Raw genomic sequence first — 21048 nt, 5'->3', positions numbered from 1 at the left:
AAGCAAGCTTCGATCTGTTTTCAGACCCCATCAGTCCTTTCCCTGGAGATGGAAAGCATTTTTCATCCCAAGTCCTTCAGAGTTGTCATGCATTGTTGCGTTGCTGAGAAGAGCTCCATCATTCACAGCTGACCGTCTTGCAGTATCGCTGTTACTTTGTACCCAGTCATTTCACTTTGTTTCAGTCCAGGCAAGTCTCTCCAGGTGTTTCTGAGAGCATCCTGCTCATCATTTCTTATAGTACAATAGTATTCCATCATAATGACATACCACAACTTATTCAGCCATCCCCCAATGGATGGGCATCCCTCAATTTTTAATTCTTTACCCCTAGAAAGGAGCTGTTATAAACATTTTTGTTCATATAGGTCCTTTTCTTTCTTTTTTTTTCAGTCTGTTTTGTGATACTGACCTAGTAGTGGCATTGCTAAGTCAAAGGGTATGCATGGTTTTATAGCCTGTAGGCATAGTTCCAAAATGCTCTATAGAATGGTTTGATCATTCTATACAACATCAACAAAAGTATATTAATGTCACATTTTTCCCACATCGCCTCCAATATTTGTCATTTTCCTTTTCTGTTCTATTAGCCATTCTAATAGGTATGAGGTAGTACCTCAGAATTGTTTTAAATTTGCATTTTTCCAATCAATAATATGGTATAATTATTTTTTCATATGGTTATAGATAGCTTTAATTACTTCATCTGAAAACTGATCCTATCTTTTGATTATCAAATGGGCAATGGCTTATTTTTATAAATTTGACACAATTCCCTATGTCAAAGAAAAGAAGCCTTTATCAGAGAAACTTGCTTCATTTTTTTTCCCCCAGTTACTGTTGTTAAGTCTACTCCCCTCCATCCTATTCCCCCTACCCCCAATTATTCAATTCTTTCATTTCGCCCTGTGCCTCCTCAAAAATATTTTGTTTCTGACTGCCTCCCTCCCCCCAATCTTCCCTCCCTTCTTTGTCCCCCCCCCCCCACTTTTCTTACCTCTTTCCCTTCTTTTTTCCTGGAGGGTAAGATAGATTTCTATATCCCATTGACTGTGTAACTTCCCCAGTTACATGTAAACATAATTTTTAACCTTCATTTTTAAAACTTTGAGTTCCAAAATTTCTCCCATCCAACCTCCTGATTACACTACAATGAGAAGGCAAGCAATTTAGTATGGGCTATACAGGTATAGTCATAAAAAACATTTAAAAAATAGTCATGTGAAAAACTAACCACATTTCTCTCTATCCTATCCCTCCCCATCATGTTTATCCTGTCCTCTTCTTTTACCCTGTCCCTCCTCAAGTATTTCCTTCTGATTACCCCCTCCCCCAATCTTGCTCCATCCTATCACTGCCCACCCCCTTCTCTTAGACCCTTCCCCCCTACTTTCTTGTATGATACCATAGTTTTCTATACTTAATGGAGTGTGTTTGTTATTCCTGCTTTAAGACTGTATATTAAGATCTTGGCAATAGGTCTCATTACTTCCTGGAAGCAAAGATCCCTGCAGATGGTGACTGCAGCCATGAAATTGAAAGGTACCTTCTTCTTCAAGGGAAAGCTATGGAAAATCTGAACACCTTCCTAAAAAGCAGGGACATCACCTTGCCAACAAGTTCACACAGTGAAAGCTATGGGTCTTCCAGTAGTATGGCTGTCAGAGTTGCAGTACAAGGAAAGTTGAGTGCCACACAATCAACAAATTAAATTGTGGCGCTGGAGAAGACTTTTTAAGAGTCTCTTGGAGAGAAGAATGGTGACATCAGGCAATACTTAAATTAGTTCAGGCTATTTACTGGAGGGTCAAACACGGAAGAGGAAATACTTTGGCCACATGAGTGGCCAAACCCTGATGTTGGGAAAGATAAAAGGAGAAGAGGAAAGCAGAGGATGAAATGGATAGTGTCATGGAGAAATTAACCATTTACTTCGGTAGTCTTTGAGAGATAGTGGAGGATAGATGGGCCTGGCCTGCTATAGTTCATGGGGTCCCAAAGAGTTGGAAATGAATGAATGACTCAACAACAAATGTTCAATCAGTTTAAAGGCTGTAAGGTCAGACTAAAGGCAACTAATGGATGCGATAATGCATAGAGCACTGGGCTTGGAATCAGGAAGACTCAACTTCATGAGTTCAAATCCACCTACAGCCACAAGGTATGTCAACCTGGCCAATTTACTTAATCCTGTTTGCCTCAGTTTTCCTCATTTGTAAAATGAATTGGAGAAGGAAATGACAAATCACTCCAGTATCTTTGACAAGAACCACCTCACCCCCCCAAAATGGCGTCACAAAGAATCAGATATAATTGAAATGTCTGAACAACAAATCAGCTGAGACTGTCATTCTGGACTCAAGATAATCAGGTCTAATTTGATGACAATGGTTTCCATGCAAAAGTTCTATAAGCTAAAGTCTTACTTAAGGAGAGATTGTATTAGTGGTCTCTAGAACACAAGAATTAATTGTCACAAGGAAAATCAAGTCAACTGAGAAACAAAGCTCTGAGCACTAGCAGTTTATTAAGAAATAAATAAATTCAAAACATATACTAAAATAGAGGACCAATGCCTTCCCCACGGAGCTAAAAGTCTTGAAGGAAGAGAGGCAGTTTTTCACTAGTACCTCAAGCTAATGAGAAGTTTCTTGACTGTCACATGCAATGGCCTGGATGTAGGCTGAATACATGCATGGAGGTGGCCTGTGGGAGAATACAAAATGCCCCTGAATTGCTCCAGTTTTTACACCCTGATCAAACAAATCTGATTTCTTCCCTTCACCAAAGATAGTTCCCCACTTGACATAACATTGACACAAAGTCTTTTCCTCATTCTGAAGACATTCTATTTATGGTAACGTCCACATGGATTCTCACCCACAGTTGTGTAGCTTATCAGTCTCTTGCCTCTTTTTCTGGTTTTGCAACCTTGAAGGTTGGCAGGAATTATTTTCCTTATTTCATCTTTTTCTCAACAGTCAGACATATAATTTAACCATCACCATGACATTCATGTTCTAGAGAAAGGCAAGTACCCACTGAGCACATTCATAAAGTTTCTGTTCATTATAAATCCTCTGATAAGACGATAAGAGATGACCTCTGGCTGAAAGCCTTCACACATGGAGTCCATAAATGGCTTGTACCCAGAGTGATTTTCTGCTAAGAAGCTCTGTACTCCGTTTCAGGGCCTTTCCTCATTCAGATCCATTATAAGATTCCCATATCTCCCATGAATTCTCTGATGGTAAACAAGGACTGAAGCCCAAAAGGTTTACCACAATGATTACACTGTTAAGGTTTCTCTCCAGTGTGGATTCTCTGATGTCAGATAAGATGGTTCCCCTGTTTGAAAGCTTTTCCATACTGGGTACATTCATAAGGTTTCTCTCCACTACGGATTCTCTGCTAAAGAATAAGAGCAGAATTCTCTGTAAAAGTCTTTACACACTGAGTGCATTTATGAGGTTTCTCTCAAGTGTGGATTCTTTCATGTCTAATAAGACTGGACTTCAGTGTAAAAGTCTTTCCACATTGATTACATCCATAAGGTTTCTCTCCAGAGTGAATTCTTTCATGACTAATAAGACTGCCCTTCCATGTAAAAGTCTTTCCACACTGATTACATCCATAAGGTTTCTCTCCAGTGTGGATTCTTTCATGGCTAACAAGATTGCCCTTCCATGTAAAAGTCTTTCCACATTGATTACATTCATAAGGTTTCTCTCCTGCATGGTTTCTCTGATGTGTAACAAGACTGCGCTTCCATGTAAAAGTCTTTTCACATTGATTACATTTATAAGGTTTCTCTCCAGTGTGAATTCTGTGATGTTCAACAAGACTTTCCTTCCATCTGTAAGTCTTTCCACACTGATAACACTTATAAGGTTCCTCTCCAGTGTGGATTCTCTGATGCAGAGTAAGACTTTCCCTCCATTTAAAAGTTTTTCCACACTGATTACATTCATAAGCTTTCTCTCTAGTGTGGATTCTCTGATGAAGATTAAGACCTTCTAACCATTTAAAAGCTTTTCCACATTGATTAAATTCATAAAGTTCCTCCCCAGTGTGTGTTCTCTGATGTCGAGTAAGACTATTCCACAGTTTAAAAGCTTTTCCACACTGATTACATTCATAAGGTTTCTCTCCAGTGTGTGTGGTCTGATGTCTAATAAGATGAGCCCTCCGTATAAAAGCCTTTCCACACTGATTACATCCATAAGGTTTCTCTCCAGTGTGGATCCTCTGATGCTGACGAAGACAATCCTTCCATGTAAAAGTCTTTCCACATTGATAACATTTATAAGGTTTCTCTCCAGTATGTTTTCTCTGATGTGCAATAAGACATTTCTTCTCTCTAAAAGCCTTTTCACATTGATTACATTCATAAGGTTTCTCTCCAGTATGTGCTCTCTGATGTAGAATAAGACAAGACCTCTGTATAAAAGCCTTTCTACAGAGATTGCATTTATAATGTTTCTCTTCAGTGTGGATCCTCTGATGTTGAAGGAGACCATCCTTCCGTGAAAAATTCTTTCCACAGTGATAACATTTATAAGGTTTCTCTTCAGTGTGGGTTTTGTGATGTACAATAAGATACGCCCTCTTTTTAAATGCTTTTTTACATTGCTTGCACTCATATGGTTTCTCCGTACTGTGTATTTTTTGATGCGCAATAAGATTTCTCCTCTTGCCAAAACCCTTTCCACATTGTTTACAGACATATTTATTTGCAGTGTGGATACGCTCAGGTGTCGTGCAGACTTCTCTCCAACTGAAGTCAGAGGGACCATCACCCATGAATCTTTGCTTGTGAGTTTCTTCCACAGAAAGGCTTAGCTCTGCAGTAATTTCCTTCATTTCCAGTTTGATCTCTCTATCTGAAAAGGAAAAAGCCAGCAATAAAACAAATAGACACTATGCATACGCACATATACTTATATCCCCTTTGCTCCACGGGCAGAACAAATACTCAGTTACTTTCCATTTCCCTGAGCAAAGAGAAACATCTTAAAATGGAAGAAACAATCACTTTAAAATGCTCTTGGCTAACATCCCAAGGATGATTTAATTTCCAAAGAGCTTCAGGCATGATTTCCATTGGATCCTCACAAAAACCTGTGACACAAGTAGGACCATCATTCTCATCACATTCACAACTCAGACCGTTCACTCAGAACGGCTGAGTGACTTGGCCCAAATCCCAGCAGCTGAGACTAGAATCCAAACCCCCTTCGCTTTCAATCCTTTCTTCATATCTGCAATGCTATTTAGTGCACATATACTAAATACTCAAATTCTTTCATGATCTGTTCTACCAGTAACCATAACCTAATTTCCCTAGGAATCACTTTCAATCTTATTTTTTCTGTTGCATTATCTGAGTTCACATGCAAAATCAACATTTTTCTGTATTTACTTCAGGCATGGGGGATTTTGTTCAGACCCACTGATTTCTTGAGATAGTCATTACTTATTTTAAAAATTATCTTTAAATGGCTCTGTTCACTAAAATAAAATTAAAAGTTTTCTATAAGACACAGATTTGTAAAATGCATCACATTGCCCATGTCTGAAAATATGTGTCTGATACAGGAACTACAGTCTATCACCGTGTGGTACAGAAGTGCATGCTTCACTATTGGTTTTCCTGCAACCCTTCCCCTTCAAAGGTTCACAAACTCCTTGAAAGACTTGAAACAGCTGTCCAAGAGAGTTGAGCTAAACATTTGTCAGGGGTACCTTATGTGGTAAATAACTGTCCAATTTGGTTACAAATATATTTATCTTCCGGGTCAAGAAGCATGTGCATGTTTCAACATTAACAGTTGCCTTTTGGCAGTGATTCCAAACTATCATTAGGCATGGATTTCTTTTGGGGATCATGCAGTGAGTACCTCAAACTCTGAATGCTTCTCACCAACTACAGTATATTCTTTCAGTTTCTCAACTTAACATCAAATTGTTTCCAAACTTCTGTGAAGGTTGGACATTCATGTGCAAATGGTCACAGGCATGCCAACACTCTGGCTGTCTATCACTACAATGGATTATTACTCTCCTGGGTCTACCTTGTAATCACATCTCCTCAAACCTGAAATCACAGATCAAGATCTCACTTGGGTTTACACTGTTGCAGCAGGGAGGGAAGGCTATTGGAAAACCATCATCATCAGGCTTGCACAGTACAGCCTATCATGAAATGATCATGGACCATCACAACCTTTCTACAAAAACTGAACTTAAAGTGCCACTCATTGGAATGCTGAGTTTGTTCTCTAACTAGAACTTCTCCTCTGTTCATGTTTATCTTCTTCTATCTGGCAGCTTGTCAAAGGACAACATGAGTTATTCATTCAGTAGAGGTTGAGTGAATGTGTAGCTTAGTTTACCAGTAGTAGAAATAACAGTCATGTCTGAAGAAATCCTGTTGGGACTGGAAGCTCAATTCCGTGTGGACAGTCTCGGGCAGGTAAAAGTGGGACTTCTAAATCTTAGAGTCTTACGAGGCCCTCCATGAACAGCGGGGGTTCGAGAAGGTCAGACCGAGCTAGCTCGGCTAGCTCGGGTATTTCCGCCTCTCCCCTGGAGATACCTGATGGGTGGAGTCTCCCTGCCCTCGAGGTCGTCCCGGATTGGAGCACACCTAGTTACCTAACAGCACGGTATTGAGATGCAAACTGTGTGGCTGAAGATTAAGTAGGATTGAGGAAGCCAGAAAGCTCTTAGCACGTGTGGAGCCAAAGAGAAAAGTAGGGCTCCGCTTCTTTTCTTTCCTCTCTCCCCTCCCCCTCTCTCCCCCGCTTGTACTTCTACTTCCATTCCCTTAAGCTTAGCCTTCTTAGGAAATCTCCCCCTCTTCGTCCTAAGAAAGAAGAGCCCCTGCACTTGTAACCGAAACCCTGTAATAAAGCTCAACCCCTGTTTGACTCTGGAACGTCCTTTCTCTCATACGTGCATCCGGCGTGGCCAGCCGAAGACCTGGACAGGTAAGAAAGACTCGGGTAGCCCAATACAGGCCTCTAGGCTTGGCAAAATCCTATCCTTCCAAGGGTTGTTTCCTATATAAACACTAATTGAAAAAAACAAACAAAAAAGGAAGACTTGCAATTGACCTTCAAGCACATTTGTCATTTAAGGTGGTAATTGTCAAGAGCCAATAGAAAAAGGAAATTTTAAAATAGTAATGAGCAATTCATCGTGACTGGTTAGAGTCAAAAAATAAATGAATTTTCATTACCTGGAAGGGATTTTTCAAATTCACTTTCCATTTTCCACCTCATTCATGAGTGCTCATTTTCAACATATTCTGTTAAAATATCAGAATACTACTAGTGGTGCAGTGAAAGCTGGACCTCCAATGAGGAAGACATCAGCTCCCATTCCCCTTCATAAACTTGCTAGTCCTGTGACCGTGGGGAAGTCACAAGACCTCTGTTTGATTCAGATTTTTTATCTGTAAAATGGGCATGATTATAGGATCCAGTTGCTAGGGTTCTTATGAGGATAGAAAGAGACAATGTTTGTAACCTGCATGACGAGTAGTAGCTGCTATGCAAATGCTCCCTATCACCTTCATTTCATTTTGACTGTTTCTTCCTCAATCCTACTCTCCTTTTAAACCAATATTAGCCTCAATTCTTTGATTCCCTTATTTCTTTGTGGGACTAAATGTATTTCCATTTCAAAAGACTCTCTTTCCCTTGTTAGCAGCATTTATTTGTAAACTAGAATCTTTGCTCTGAGACAAGAGAGACTGTCTTTTGCCTTCCTTTGTATCCTCATGGCTTAGCACATTAGCCTAAAACAGAAGGCACTAAATTAATGCTTATAGATTTCCTGCCTGGGCTAGGGCTGATAGCAGTCCCCAGTCTCTACCTCTACTCCCTGCATTCTGGTCTCTCCCCTGTTTGTTGAATGTATGTTTGGGCCTCAGCCCTGTTTCTGTCACATTCTTGTACTCAATCACCATTAAGTAGTTACATTAGTCAGGTTTGAATCTTAATGGAACCAGACAAGCACCAATATTGAAGATTACAGAGGTTTCTTTCTAGTCTCCTGAAGGATCTCCTGCTATAGGATACCTGTGGGGTCTCTAACTCCCAGCTCCCTCCCTAAGTAGGGTCACCTACATGAACATGGCCAATGATTCTCCAAGAATGGGGACAGAGATTAGCCAGAGAGATTAGGAAAGGGACTTGGATTGAACATTTATGCAAAGTTTAGCCTTGGAAGACACCTGAGTAAGGCAGCAGCCATCTCTCTTCCTCATATGCTCCTAAATGTACAGAGAGAAAATCATGGAATCAGGCTGCCAGATCTACTACCAATTTAAGCTACATAAACTCAGCTGGGCCCTCACTGGTGTAAGGCAATCCTGGGCCATCTCCCTAACTGACTCCCTGGGCCACTCACCACAGCAGCTCTTCCAAATCTTTTCATTCATCCCCAATACTCCATCGTGTCTTGCTTCTACCCCTTCCTCCCAACCACTGAAAAAAACTAGACATTTATCAAGGACTTTGTTTTGCTCCTCATCTCACATAAATCTGATGCCTTCTTCTCCTTTTTGACCCCCATATCACATGGAAAGATTCTTCTTCTGCTTGCTAAAGAAAATCCCCTTCCACGTGCAAATGATCTCACACTACTCCTTATATTCCTTCTCTAGTATCTCCTTTTTTTCACTAATTCTCATTCTCTCCTACATTGACCTCTTACCTGTTACTACAATTAAAATAATTTCTCTCCAGTCTTTAAAACACTCTCACATGGATCATGTCCACCCTTGAGATGGTGTCTAATATTTTTCCTCCATTTTACAACTAAACAGATATTGCCATTTCCATTTGGTGTCTCCAACTTCTTTCCCTGACTTTCTTTGAACCTCTCTCTCTTTTCTTTTTTTCTTCCTTGCCACACAGCCCAAGATATGGTCACTGTTATACACAAACAGGTCTATCTATATGTAAAATTATTCTAGGTCTGTTTGTTTTTCAGTTCTTTCTCTGTATGTGGATAGCATCTTTCCTCATCTGTCCTTTATAGTTAGTTTGGGTATTTACGGGAGTCAACAGAAAAAAGGAACTCGGCCTGCCACCTCCAAAATTTATTGTTCAAGTGAAACACATCCCTCAAAAGTTACCAATAATCTCTAAATTCCTAAACTTCAATGGCCATTTCTTAACCCTAACCCTTCCTGACTGCTCTCCAGGCTCTGACACTGTCAGGATCCCCCTTTTTTGATCCTCCCCTCCCTAGATTTTAATGACATTACTCTCTGCTGGTTCTACTTCTATCATCCAAAAGGAAATGCATTCTCTTTCCTCCAACTCTCTCATCTTTTCCATTCCTGATGCTATCCAAGGCATCCTCCCGAGTCCAGGCTCAGAAATGAAATGCCACACATACCTCACCAACTCTTATACATTCCCACTCCTGATGTCATTTGTTCCAAAGTCCTGTTGGCTCCACCTTTGTGACATCATTTCATAGACCTCTTTCTATCTCAATGTTGTCACTTTCTTGATTCAGACCACTGCCACTGAATACCTGAGATAATGTCCAGGCCTTTTGGTCAGTCCATTTATCTTAATTTCTCCCCTCAGTCCGGTTATTCCTCCATCCAGTTATCAATTCATCTTCCTTTAAGTTCTCACCTGATCATGTCATCATGTTCTCAACAGTCTCCCGTGGCTCCCCAGAAAAAGAATAAAATATAAAACCCCCTCTAGGACTGTGAAAGCCCTTCATCACCTACCCTATCTTTGCTCTTCCAGTCTTCTTTTATCCCATTCCCCTGTCCCCCAAATATGTTACAATCTATTTGTTCTGGATTCCTTTCTGCTTTAGGGACAGGACCTTCCACCTCTCAACTCTGCGGATTTTTGTTGTCATCCCTGTTGCCTAGAATGCTCTCCCTGGCTTTTCTGAATCCCTAGCTAGAGCCCACCTCCCACAATAAGCCTTTCCCAGTCCTCCTGAAATTTAGGACCTTTCCTTTGTGGACTAGCTCCAATTCATCCACAGTCAGTTTCTACATATTTGTTGGCATACTCTCTGCCCCCCAGACCTTGAGCTCTAAGGGAGCAGGGGGATGTCCCTTGCATTGATTTATGTGCACGGTGCTTTTTACTGAGTCTAGAACAGAGTAGGCACTTAGAAGTTTGTTCACTTGGAGAAACTCTAGGAGAGAGCTCATATAGGAGAGCCTTTTTATACTTCCAGGAGAACTCCATTCCCCCAAATGACAGATAGTGACTTTTTTTTTGCATTATAGATTTATTCCTGGAAGGCAAAAGGCCATGGAGTCCAAACTCCTCTGATTACAGATGGAGAAACTGAGGTTAGTGGTTTAGTGACTGACCCATGAAGGCACTGCTAAGAAATATCAGGTCTCTCTGCCCCCAAATTGAGCATTTGCCTCACCATGACAAATAGTACCCTCTTGTAACCCCAGGCCCCATATACCTGCTTTTACTTCACTCACCTGGACAGCGCCTCCTCAGACCTTCTTGCTCCAGCATCCATGGTGCTTCCCTTTGCTCAAAATAAGAGATCACATCTTCTCTGGGAACTGGCAGCCCTGGACATGAGGAGTCAGGATGAGCATGGAGAGAAAACTGTTATTCAGTTCTCTTTAGGGAAAGGCGTTCAGACCCAGAGCTGCTCCATTCTGAGATTCACTCCACTAAGTTCACACACATGAGCCTGTACTCACCCATTAGTGTGTATCATGCAAGCAACCCAAAACTGGTTGTACCACATTGTCCTGTTATACAATCTGTCCTGGAAAGAGGTCTGCCTCTTTCCCACCTACCCCCCACCATCCTGACAGAAACTGCTAATTCCAAAGTGGGATAAAAAGGCTTATTATCCCAAACCAGACCAGAGGCCCAGAACAGGGGCCTAGAGGAACCAGGTTTTGCTCTGTCACTGTCCCCTATTCCTTAATCCCTGAAACCCAGAGAAACTTTGTGTTCTGCTCCTTTGGGGTGTTTTTGCCTGTTCAAGTGAGAGTCTCTTGTGGGCAAACTGAATAAATCTAAGTTGATCCAAATTATACTTATGGGCCAGTCTCTTATTGCTGGCAATGACAGGGACATGTAAGCAAGGACCCCAGGGTGGTTCCCAGGACTCCTGAAGGACAGTCTCATGGCATTTCTTTTCTGAGCTTTGGTGAGAGGTAGGGGAGAAGATCATGGAACCAGGCTGGAATCAGAAAATTTGGTCTTGTTGTGCCTTCTTCATAGAAGGATGGATTCATGGCACACTTTCCTTTATCTAGAAATGAGAGGCAGCTGACGGTGCGGTGGGGAGAGCCCTGGGCCTAGAGTGAGGCGTGGCAGTGTCTAAATCCACCTCAGACAGTTGCTAGTTGTGTGTCACAGAACAAATCACTTAACCTCATTTTGCCTCAGTTTCCTGAATTGTCAAATGGGGAGAATAACATCCTCTAACTTGCAAAGTTATTGTGAGGATGAAGTGACATAACATTGTAAAGAATGGGCCCAGCACCTGATCTATAGGAGGGGAAAATAAATGCTTTTTCCCTTCCCTTCCTTTCCCACCGTCTCTGTTGGAACTTGAGGGCAATAGGAAGGAGGATTCAGGACAAACTTGCTATAGGAGGGACAAGTAGAAGCCATACTGGATTAAGAAGCAAAGCTTCTTAAAAGGAGAATATTCCAGATCCTTGACCAATCCCAGAGATGACAGGCTTGTAAGGAGAAGCCACCTGAGCAGCTTTCAGAGACTTGGCAGACACAATTCATGTCCAGGTGGAGGTCAGACCAAATGACCCTGAGGCTGGTTCCGTGTCTCAGATCCTTCCACACTAACTTGAAGCTGCCTAGAGGTGGGAGGCTTCAGGAGCAACAAGAAAACCCTCAGGTTCCTGTCCCACAATGCAAAGATTTTCTAGAGAAAATACCAGGCAGCAGGACAGGAGACCAACACTGTTCTCTCTAATAACTGATAAATGCTCCAAACCCTGCACATCCCTTTGATGGCAGACTCAGAGTTACCAGGTAAAGTATCCTTACCCAAGGAGAGTAGGTTCTGGGCATTCTCCAGCATGACCCCCTTGTACAGCTCCTTCTGAGCACGGTCCAAGAGGCCCCACTCCTCCTTTGTGAAATCCACAGCCACGTCCTTGAATGTCACCAGCCCCTAAATCATTAAACGTCATAGAGTAGAGCTGAAGGAAACTTCAGATGTCAATAATTCAATCCTCATTCATTTACAGAAGAAACCAAAGCACAGGGATTTGCTGAAAGGTCAGACCCTTTATGAGAGACAGAGTCAGCTTCTAAAACTAGAGTAGTTAAGTGACCAAGTGAATTTTGAAAAAAGCATTTTCAATGATCATTCATAGTAAAGTTGAGAAGTATTTTTCTCCAATGGAATCAGGGAGAAAGTTTTTGTTCTATGTGTGAGGTAGTTAGATCTGTGGTGGAGCCTGAGAGAGGGGGATGGGAAATAGCTTCTTTATCAGAACTGATATAAGTGAGAGACTCTTTTTTGAAATATTCTTTTTTAATCTCTTAGGTGCATATCTATCTTAAAATCTAGAATTTATTTCCTTTCACATTTATTGAAATTATAGGAAGATTTACTTAAATTCAAAGGACACAGAGACCAAAGCAGAGAACTTATGGATCAGGGAAGGGGGGCTGCAGACCAAATGTATATATTACATGTATATACATATATCTATATAGACATATGCATATAGCAAATAGATGTTATATGTACAAAATGCTTTGCATGTTATCTCTTCCATGAGAATATGAGCTCTTTAGGATTAGGAACTGGGTTTTACCTTTTTTTAAAAAAAATTATTTAAAATTCAGGGAACAAAACAAGCCCTTCCATAAGAGTATAATAAAAAAAAGATTGTTCATGGAACTGCAAATCTCCCATGTACAACTTGGTAATCCTTTGAAATGTGCCATAGTTACCATTGAAATTTCTTTTTCTTCTCGCCCTCAACTCTAGAGATGGCTACCATGTATATATTATATATGTATGTATATGTATATGTACACACACATACATATAAGTGTGTAAAACTGTTCCACACATACCACTATTTGTCAGGTCTTTCTCTGGATGCAGGTAGCATCACTCTTTACATGTCCTTTATTTTTAATTTGTGTCTTTAGAATACTCAAAATGACTTATTTGTTCAAACTCTTCAGACCACAATGTTGTTACTGTATACAGTGTTCTCTTCATTCCACTCCCTTCGCTCTTGACCATTTTGTCCAAGTCGTTCCATGCCTTTCTAACATCACTGAGCTCATCCTTTCTTACAGCACAGTGGCATTCCATCACAACCACACACCACAACCTGTTCAGCCTGTCCCCAAATGATGGGGGTCCCTGCAATGTCCATTTCTTTGTTTCTACAAAGCAAGTTGCTGTCAACATCTCAATCACATTCAAAGTGATCGTTCCTGTCTATGAATTTCTTTCCATATTATTTTTACTCATTTTCTCTTCTGTCCTCTTTCTATCCCATTGTTTTTACCTTCTCTTCTCCTTCTACCCTCAAAGATTCCCTCATTTCTCTCCCCCCAACTTCAATCCACAAAGACTCCAAAAGTCCCTCCCATCCTTTCTCAGACCCTCCTAAATCCCAGCCCACACATGCCTCCAAAAAGTTCCTCCCTGACCCTGTTTCCCAACTTTCTCACCTCTATACATGTTAAGAGAACTTCTACACCCTTTCACATGTTTATCAACCCAGATGAAAGTAAGGTTCAACATTAGCTGCCCTCCGCCCCTACTTGCTTCCCCTGAGTTCTTTTCATACTCCCTTTTTCCAAGAGCATTTCTCCCTTTTGACTTTTCCTACCTAGTTTTGTTTTGTATCATCACATCATCACACACAACTCAGTCACCATTTTTCTTTCCAACTACTTTAGTAATGATGACAGTTTTAAGAATACTGATAACTTTTCCACACATTAAATAATAAGTAAACAGTTTGACCTTAATGAAAGCATAATAATGAGGCTTCAATATTTTCCTTACATTTCCTCTGGATATTTCATATAGAATTTCCAATGAGTTTTGCTTCCCCCCCCCAAACCTGACATTCTTTCATTTCATCAAATAGTTATTTTTTTTTCCATTCAGGAATATACTCTACTTTTGTTTTTTGAAATATAATGTCCCAAAATCTTCAGTCTTTTAGAGTAGAATCTTCTTGGTCTTGTGAAATCCTAACCAGATTTCCACAGCACTGAAATGACTTCTTTTTCTTACGGCTTGCAATATTTTCTCGTTAAACTGGGAGTCTGGAGACTTGGCTATGGCATGCATGGCAGTTTTCCTCTTGGCATCTCTTTCAGGTGAACAGTAGGTATTTTTCTATTTCTACTTTACCCTCTTGTTCTAGAACTTGAGGGCACTTTTCCTTGATAATTTCTAATTAATAAGTGATGTGTTCTAAAGAAAATTCTGTGAAAAGTCTGTTTGATGCTGGCTGTTCCATGGCATTCTGGGGAAAAGCATTTAATGTGATCACTTAAAAGAGAACAAAGTTAAGGAAAAAGGGCTGAAATAAAGTATTATCAGGCAGAGAATTCTAAAGATCTGCTCACTGGAATCTGGACTGTGGTGGGTTGTAAGACAAGGTCCCCAGCCACGTGAAGAAGAGTCATCTGATGTTACATTGAGGGCTTCAGGTTACTCTGGACATGATACGTCATAGTGAAAACAGTTTTGTTCTGATTTCTTCCATTTGTCTATGACATACATTCCTTAATTATAAAATTAATTACCTAGAAATAAAAGTAACTATGATGGAGAAGGGCAAGCTAGGTAGCATAGTGGACAGAACAATGAGCTTGGTACATAAGAAGATATTATCTTTCTAAGTTCAAATCTGGCCTCAGAAAGGTACTAGCTGTGTGACCCTCAACAAGTCACTTAACTCAGCTTACCTCAGTTTCTTCATTTGCAAAATTAACTGGAGAAGGAAATGGAAACCACCATAGTATCTTTGTCAAGAAAAAACCCAAAAGGTTTATAAAGTCTTGAATATGACTGAACAACGAGGTGTGTGTCAAAAATAAGCAGTAATCAATTAGAATTTTGTTTGAGCTAATTTATCAGAAAAATGTTGCCAGTTTCTTTAAGAAAAATAAATGACCTAACCATACATGGAAGATTGTAGAAATCTGCTAGAACAAGAGCCAAGAGGAAGAGTTAAGAGGCTGCCTGGTAGACCAAATGAAGAGAGGCTGGCCAGATTTGAGACTATGAGAGAAATAATTCATTGAGGACCCCTACTCAAACAGCATTAGTCAGATCACAGTGATTTTATAAGGGATAATGACTGTTGCATTGATTTTAATATACTCATCTAGTCAATCAGGAAATACTAGGTCAAAGGATAACCACTGTATTAATCCGTATTTTGTATAAGTCACATAGGAATATAGATTCTAGACCTCAAATGTTAATGCAACGTTCATCACTTGTTCCCCACTTGGGGAGTTCACTTGCACAACCACAAAAATGCAGACTAAGATGTCTCCATTCTGTTTGGCTCAAATTCTCTGACCAAACCAAGCCTGGGTGGTGACATAGAAGGGAAAGATTCCCTCCCCCCCCCCCCCCCCGCAATATATTCTTGCAGTGTATGTATAGCTTGTACCATCTCCTCCTGCCTAAGCTAAAGAGGAGCCCATCCATCTTGTGGCCACCTGGTCAGTGGAGATGTTCCTGCTTCACCCAACTCGTGACCCTGCTGACACATCAGTTTTGCCTCCTTTAGCTTAAGAGTCACATGTTACCCAATGGCATTCTGTATTTTGTATTGCTGCTTTGGAATGTCCAGGGACCAAATCTGGTATCAAATCCTATAAAATCAAGGTCCCAAAAGAAGGAAGATATGAGGTCCACTCATGAGAGGAGACCATGGGCCCTTTAATAAAGTGCCATTGGCTCAGAGATCTGCTTCAGTTTCCTTTCTTTTGTAGGTTGAACAATTTTAATCCTCATGATCAGGTATTCCTTGACATTCGGAAGGGGTCATCTCTATTTCCAACCTGCTATGTGGAGAGAATGTGTATGGCCAATGTACTTAGAATCTGATGGTCTTCCATTTCATTTTCTTCCATTTCCATCTTGAGTATAGTATTTACTTTATCAGAAATTCTGGTACATGGGACCCATTCTCCATCCTGGACATAAAACTGCCCTTTCATTTTTCATCATTGTAACTTCATCTTTCAAATACCTGATTTCGAGTCTCTTTGGAATCCACATTTCACCTTTCACTTCCTTTGTGTGTTCGTCCTTCGTTGCCATCAGAGAAATAATGACATGACTTGCACTTGACTTTGTTTTGAGTGAGGGAGGGCTGTGCAGGTCACCAGCCTCGCTTCTCCTCCAGAGCCATCTGAATTCAATGACCAGATATTCATCAGGATGACTAGAGATGATCCAGGATGAGGCAATTGGGGTTAAGTGACTTGCCCCAGGTCACACAGCTAGTGAGTGTCAAGTGTCTGAGGTGGGATTTGAACTCAGGTCCTCCTGACTCCTGCACTGGTGCTCTATGCACTGCACCACCTAGCAGCCCTTCACCTCCTTTAGTTTATTGTTTGATTTCTGAACTGCTGAGGAATTTATGGCTCTTTTCCACTTTGAGATTCCCAAGAACGTCTAAACCTCCCTTTTCACCAGGCTCTCTGGAGTGAGTCTTTTTCACTGCATGGCAGTCTCAGTGTGGGGGAGGTAGTCTTGTTATCCATAGATAACCGCTCTCTAACTGGCTCCCTAACTCACCCCCAACAGAAGCTCTCCAAACCTCCTTCCATCTGGAGCACCTCCCACATCTCCCCTTCAGCAGCATGGCACCTGGGCTTAAGGAGAAAGCTCACCTCAGCCATCTCCTCCTTTCCCAACTGACTCTGCTTCTGGAGACTTCTCTGACTGACTTCTCTCTCAGGGCCCATGAACTGGGCACTTTCTTCCCACACTGAGCTCCTTTTAATTCCCTTTTTCCTGTGGTCTTCTTTGGTTAATTGTTGGTGCCTTGAGGCTAAGGGAAAAGTAAACCTGGAATCTGCCCTGGCAACCCCCTCCACAGAAAACAGAAGATAACACAATAGAGAAAGTAAATAAAGAAAAGTGAAGGGCAGCCAAGAAAAAGAGAAGGAAAAAATACATTGAAAGAAAACCTGCCCCTTAAGGAAGCAAATACGCTGAACTGAAAGTCAGGACATCCACAGACAACCCAAGGATCACAGGTTTTCCAGAACAACATGACTGGGTAAAAACCAAATCAACCTAAATCATTCAAGAAATATTCAAAGGGAACTGGCCAGAACTTCTGAGCATCAGTGACTGTGGTACCACAGGGAGCAACAACATTTTCAGGACAGTGTGACTTGGGCTTGGGGAGGAAGAGAGGAATCCCAGAGGCTGAGCCATCAGAGAGAACGCAGAACACAAGAGTAAAGAGAACCTGAGGCCTAGGGCAACGTTGGCCACTAAATTTGGATTAAAACGAGTATAGTAAAATCAAGTTGAGAAAAAAAAAATAAGACAAATTAAACAGAAAAATGAGGAAGCAAAGGAAAAAAAAAAACCAGACCACTGATGACTCCATGGAAATAAAAGATCTGGGTCACATTCAGAAGACTGTCAGGCTAAAAAAAGTTTCTTCTGTCCTAAAGAGTGATGTCAGTTGGGTGCCAACTCAAAAAAAGAAATTCTTAAAGAACTTAAAAAGGAGTTCAAAAATCAAATAAGAAATAATGAGGAAAAATTAGAAAAAATGAACATAATTCAAGAAAATTATGATAAGGAATTTTAAGTCAAGTCAAAGAGAATGAGGAAAAATTAGAAAAAAAACAAAATCAAGATAATTGTGAAAAGAAAAGTCAACCAATTGGAACAAGAGATATAAAATCATAAGAAAATAGAAATGATTTCAAAAGCCAAAAAGAAAGACAATGAGGAAAAAATGAGAAAAAAAAGTATAAAGACTCAAAAGAGAGAGAATGAGGAAAAATTAGAAAAAAAGAAAAGCAATTCAAGAAAATTATGAAAAGAAATACAGTCAATTAGAAAAAGGGATACAAAATCTTAAAGAAAACATCTCCTTGAAAACTAGTATGTGGCAAGTAGGATTGAATGGCATGACAAGATACCAAAATGTAACAAAACTAGAAAAAATAGAAAAGAATCTGAAACATCTCATCATAAAAACAACTGATCTGGAGAACAGGTCAAGGAGAGACAACGTCTGAACTTTCAGACTGGGGACAGAAAAAGGGGCAAAAGGTAGGTCATGGAGGTCAGCATGCAAAGGGTGAGATATCAAGGCAACCAATGTATCCAAAGGAAGCCAGGCTGGGACAAACAGGCCGTGACTGGAAGAGGGAAGAAGGAAGGATGAAGAGGGTTCGGGAAGCTTCCTGGGGCTTTGTAGTTGTTGGTAGGGACTTAAAGGAAGACAGTGAGGTCAGTAGTCTGAGCTGGGGAGGGAGAGGATTCCAGGCTTGGGGAAAGCCACTGAAAGTGCCTAGAGATTCCCTGAGAGGAAAGGGCAAATTTGGGACTCCACCCCAGGTGCTCCACACACCCATAATGATATCATACCAGGTGTTTGGGCATTTACAGCTATCGTCTGTAAAACTAAAGGATAATGCTTGCACAACCTCACCCACCAGGTAACAATTCTATTACTGCCTGCTATATGCTAGGCATTGGATCAAATGACCTAATGCAGGGAAAAGTACTTTGTATCCTTAAAGTCAGAGGTTTGCTACAATTGTTAAAATTTCAGTGTTAACATTTACAATGTGGGAATCTACAAATCAGAGCTAGGTTTATTTTGTTGATTGTCTAGATTTAAGAAAGTGATGGTGAAAATGTTAATGATACAAATTAAATCTTAAAAAATGAAAAAAAAAAAAAAGAAAGTGCCTCGAGCTGAGAGAAGCCAGGAGGCCAAGGCCAGTGGAGTAAGGGTATATGTTGGGGAATCAGCTGGAAGAAGGCTGGAAAGGCTGGGGGGGGGGTGGGGTGGGTTATAGAGGGCTTGGAATGCCTATCCTTGTACAACAATGCTCCATGAAGACCACACTGGCAGTTTCATGGGCTGATGTCTGGGCCCAGATTGCACTCACCTGAAGAGGGCGGCTGCAGCTCTCAGGGGCCATTCCCTCTGGCTCCAGGCTCCCTGCTAGGGCCAGGTCTGGGTCCTCTGCAGACTGAGCTGGGCAGAGAGAAGAATCCTGGAGGGGGAGAGGTCTTGCTCTTCTCTTTCCAGGCAGCAGGCTGGCCTACAGGGATTCACAAGGGTGAGGCCCCACAGCAATTATAAAGGTCCTGGTCCTGCACTCAGGGGATAGACTCCACCCTACAGAGGGAGGGAGGAAGCAAGGAGATTCAGACTTGGAAATGGAGATGGTCTGAACAGGAAGACGACTGCCCTCCATCTCTTACACTTTCTCTCCTGTCCCCCTTCCCCCATTCTCCCACAGAGACTCAGGAGGCAGAGGGGGCTTGGAATCCCAGATGGGATGAGACCAGTCAGAGCCTCAATGGCTCCTCTGTCAGAGCTCTTCCTCCACATAGTCCTCTGCCCTCCCTGTATTCCCCCCTCCCTGACTCACACACACATTATCTAGACTACAGACTGATTGCTTGATCTAGGAGAGAGGAAAGCTAGGGGAGGCTGAGGAGGGGGAGAGCTCTTGAATGCTCAGGGGTAGCCTGAGGCTGGGAGACAAAAATTGAGTCTGGGATTCAGCCCCCTGGCATGGGACCTGAGGCAGGGCAGCAGGAGGCCTGGGGTGGGAAGCAGGAGTACAGTCTGGGAGGCAAGAATACCTAACATAGCTCATGAAGGGAGGTCAGAGACAATGAAGGGACAGAAGGGATCCAGGGGGACACTGAGCCTGGGGAAGCAAGATGACTGTGTCCTGAGGTCTCACTGGAAGCTGGGAAGGACTGTTGGGATGCTCTGGTAGAGCTTAGGCTTGGAATCCCTAAAGGGAAACTGGAGTCAGGGAGGCAAATGCCTGGATCTGACAGGGAAGCAGTCCCAGAGCCTTGGGAGCAGAGAAAGGGGGCCAGAAAAGAGCTTTGGTAACTGTGTCCAAGCCTGCGTTATGTAGGAAGGAAGGTTGGATTCTTGGATCTCCAAAGGGGGCTGAATCTGAAGGTAAGAGAAGGGAATTGCTAACCAAGAGGTTAGAGATTAAGGGACTGGGAGACAGGACACGGCGGCCTGACAGGAGGCTGAAATCAGGACTCCCAGAATCTTATGGGCAGTCTGCAATCTGGAAAAGTGTTATCCAATGGTAAATCTTGCGAAGGCAAGGCAGGAATTTAGGAAGGGATGGGGAGTCTGGGAAAGATGTAGGGGCAGGGAGCTCATCAAGAATCCAGGGTTGGGGGGAAGGTGTGCTCCTGGCAGACCTGGAGGACACTCACCAAGAGGTCGGACGAGGAGAAGGGGATTGAATTGCACTGGCAGCCAGGGGAAGCCGGGAAAAGGGGGGGGGGGGGGCGGGGAGGAGGCGCCGTGCTCTGGCTCAGCCCTACCTGGGACCCGCAGGCACAGAGCTGGCGTCCGGAAAGCAGAGCGATCTCAGCACCACAGGAAAGGAGAGCGATCTCAGCTGCAAAAGGAAGGCAACAGGGATCCTGGCTCCGGGGAAGGCAGAGAGAGCACAGAGCCAGGCAAAGGAAGACATTTGAAGTGGAGGGAGAGCAGAGCATTCTGGGCTCAAAGACTTCCTCCTCCTGCCCAGCCCACTCTGGGAGGGTCCTCTCATCCCCAGCAGCCCTGCCCACTCCAGCCCCCCAGGCCCCCAGGATGGCTGAGCCCTTTCCTCCAATCACACCCAGGGCTAGGGCTCAGAGATCCTGGCTGTCTCCCCTCCCTAAGCCCTGCCCTCCATTCCATGCAATGCCTTCTCCAGTGCCGTGATCCCTCCTCTTCCCTAAACGCCTCCCAGGCCTCCAAACTCCACCCCACTATGATCAAACTGCACCTGCCCCGCCCCC

At 42.3% G+C, this 21048-nt stretch overlaps 1 protein-coding gene across 2 annotated transcripts; it reads right to left on the bottom strand.

Annotated features, from left to right (window-relative positions):
• Positions 1-2508: 2508 nt before the first annotated feature.
• LOC140502740 (uncharacterized) lies at positions 2509-21007 on the bottom strand. 2 transcript variants are annotated; one of them, XM_072606705.1, is made up of 5 exons: positions 20584-21007; positions 19161-19316; positions 12048-12174; positions 10493-10588; positions 2509-4883 (listed from the first exon to the last, which is right to left on the bottom strand). In XM_072606705.1, the coding sequence occupies exons 1-5, from the start codon at positions 20758-20760 to the stop codon at positions 3478-3480; spliced, it is 1962 nt and encodes a 653-aa protein (XP_072462806.1). In that variant the 5' UTR covers positions 20761-21007; the 3' UTR covers positions 2509-3477. The 2 variants fall into 2 exon arrangements, with proteins under 2 accessions (XP_072462806.1, XP_072462807.1); XM_072606706.1 differs by having other exon boundaries at positions 19161-19393; positions 20584-20764.
• Between the last annotated feature and the right edge of the window lie 41 nt (positions 21008-21048).

This window comes from Notamacropus eugenii, chromosome 4 (genome assembly GCF_028372415.1).
Source record: "Notamacropus eugenii isolate mMacEug1 chromosome 4, mMacEug1.pri_v2, whole genome shotgun sequence".
NCBI classification, from domain to species: domain Eukaryota; kingdom Metazoa; phylum Chordata; class Mammalia; order Diprotodontia; family Macropodidae; genus Notamacropus; species Notamacropus eugenii.
The sequence above is the reverse complement of the archived record's forward strand: the minus strand, read 5'-3'. Positions and strand labels throughout refer to the sequence as shown.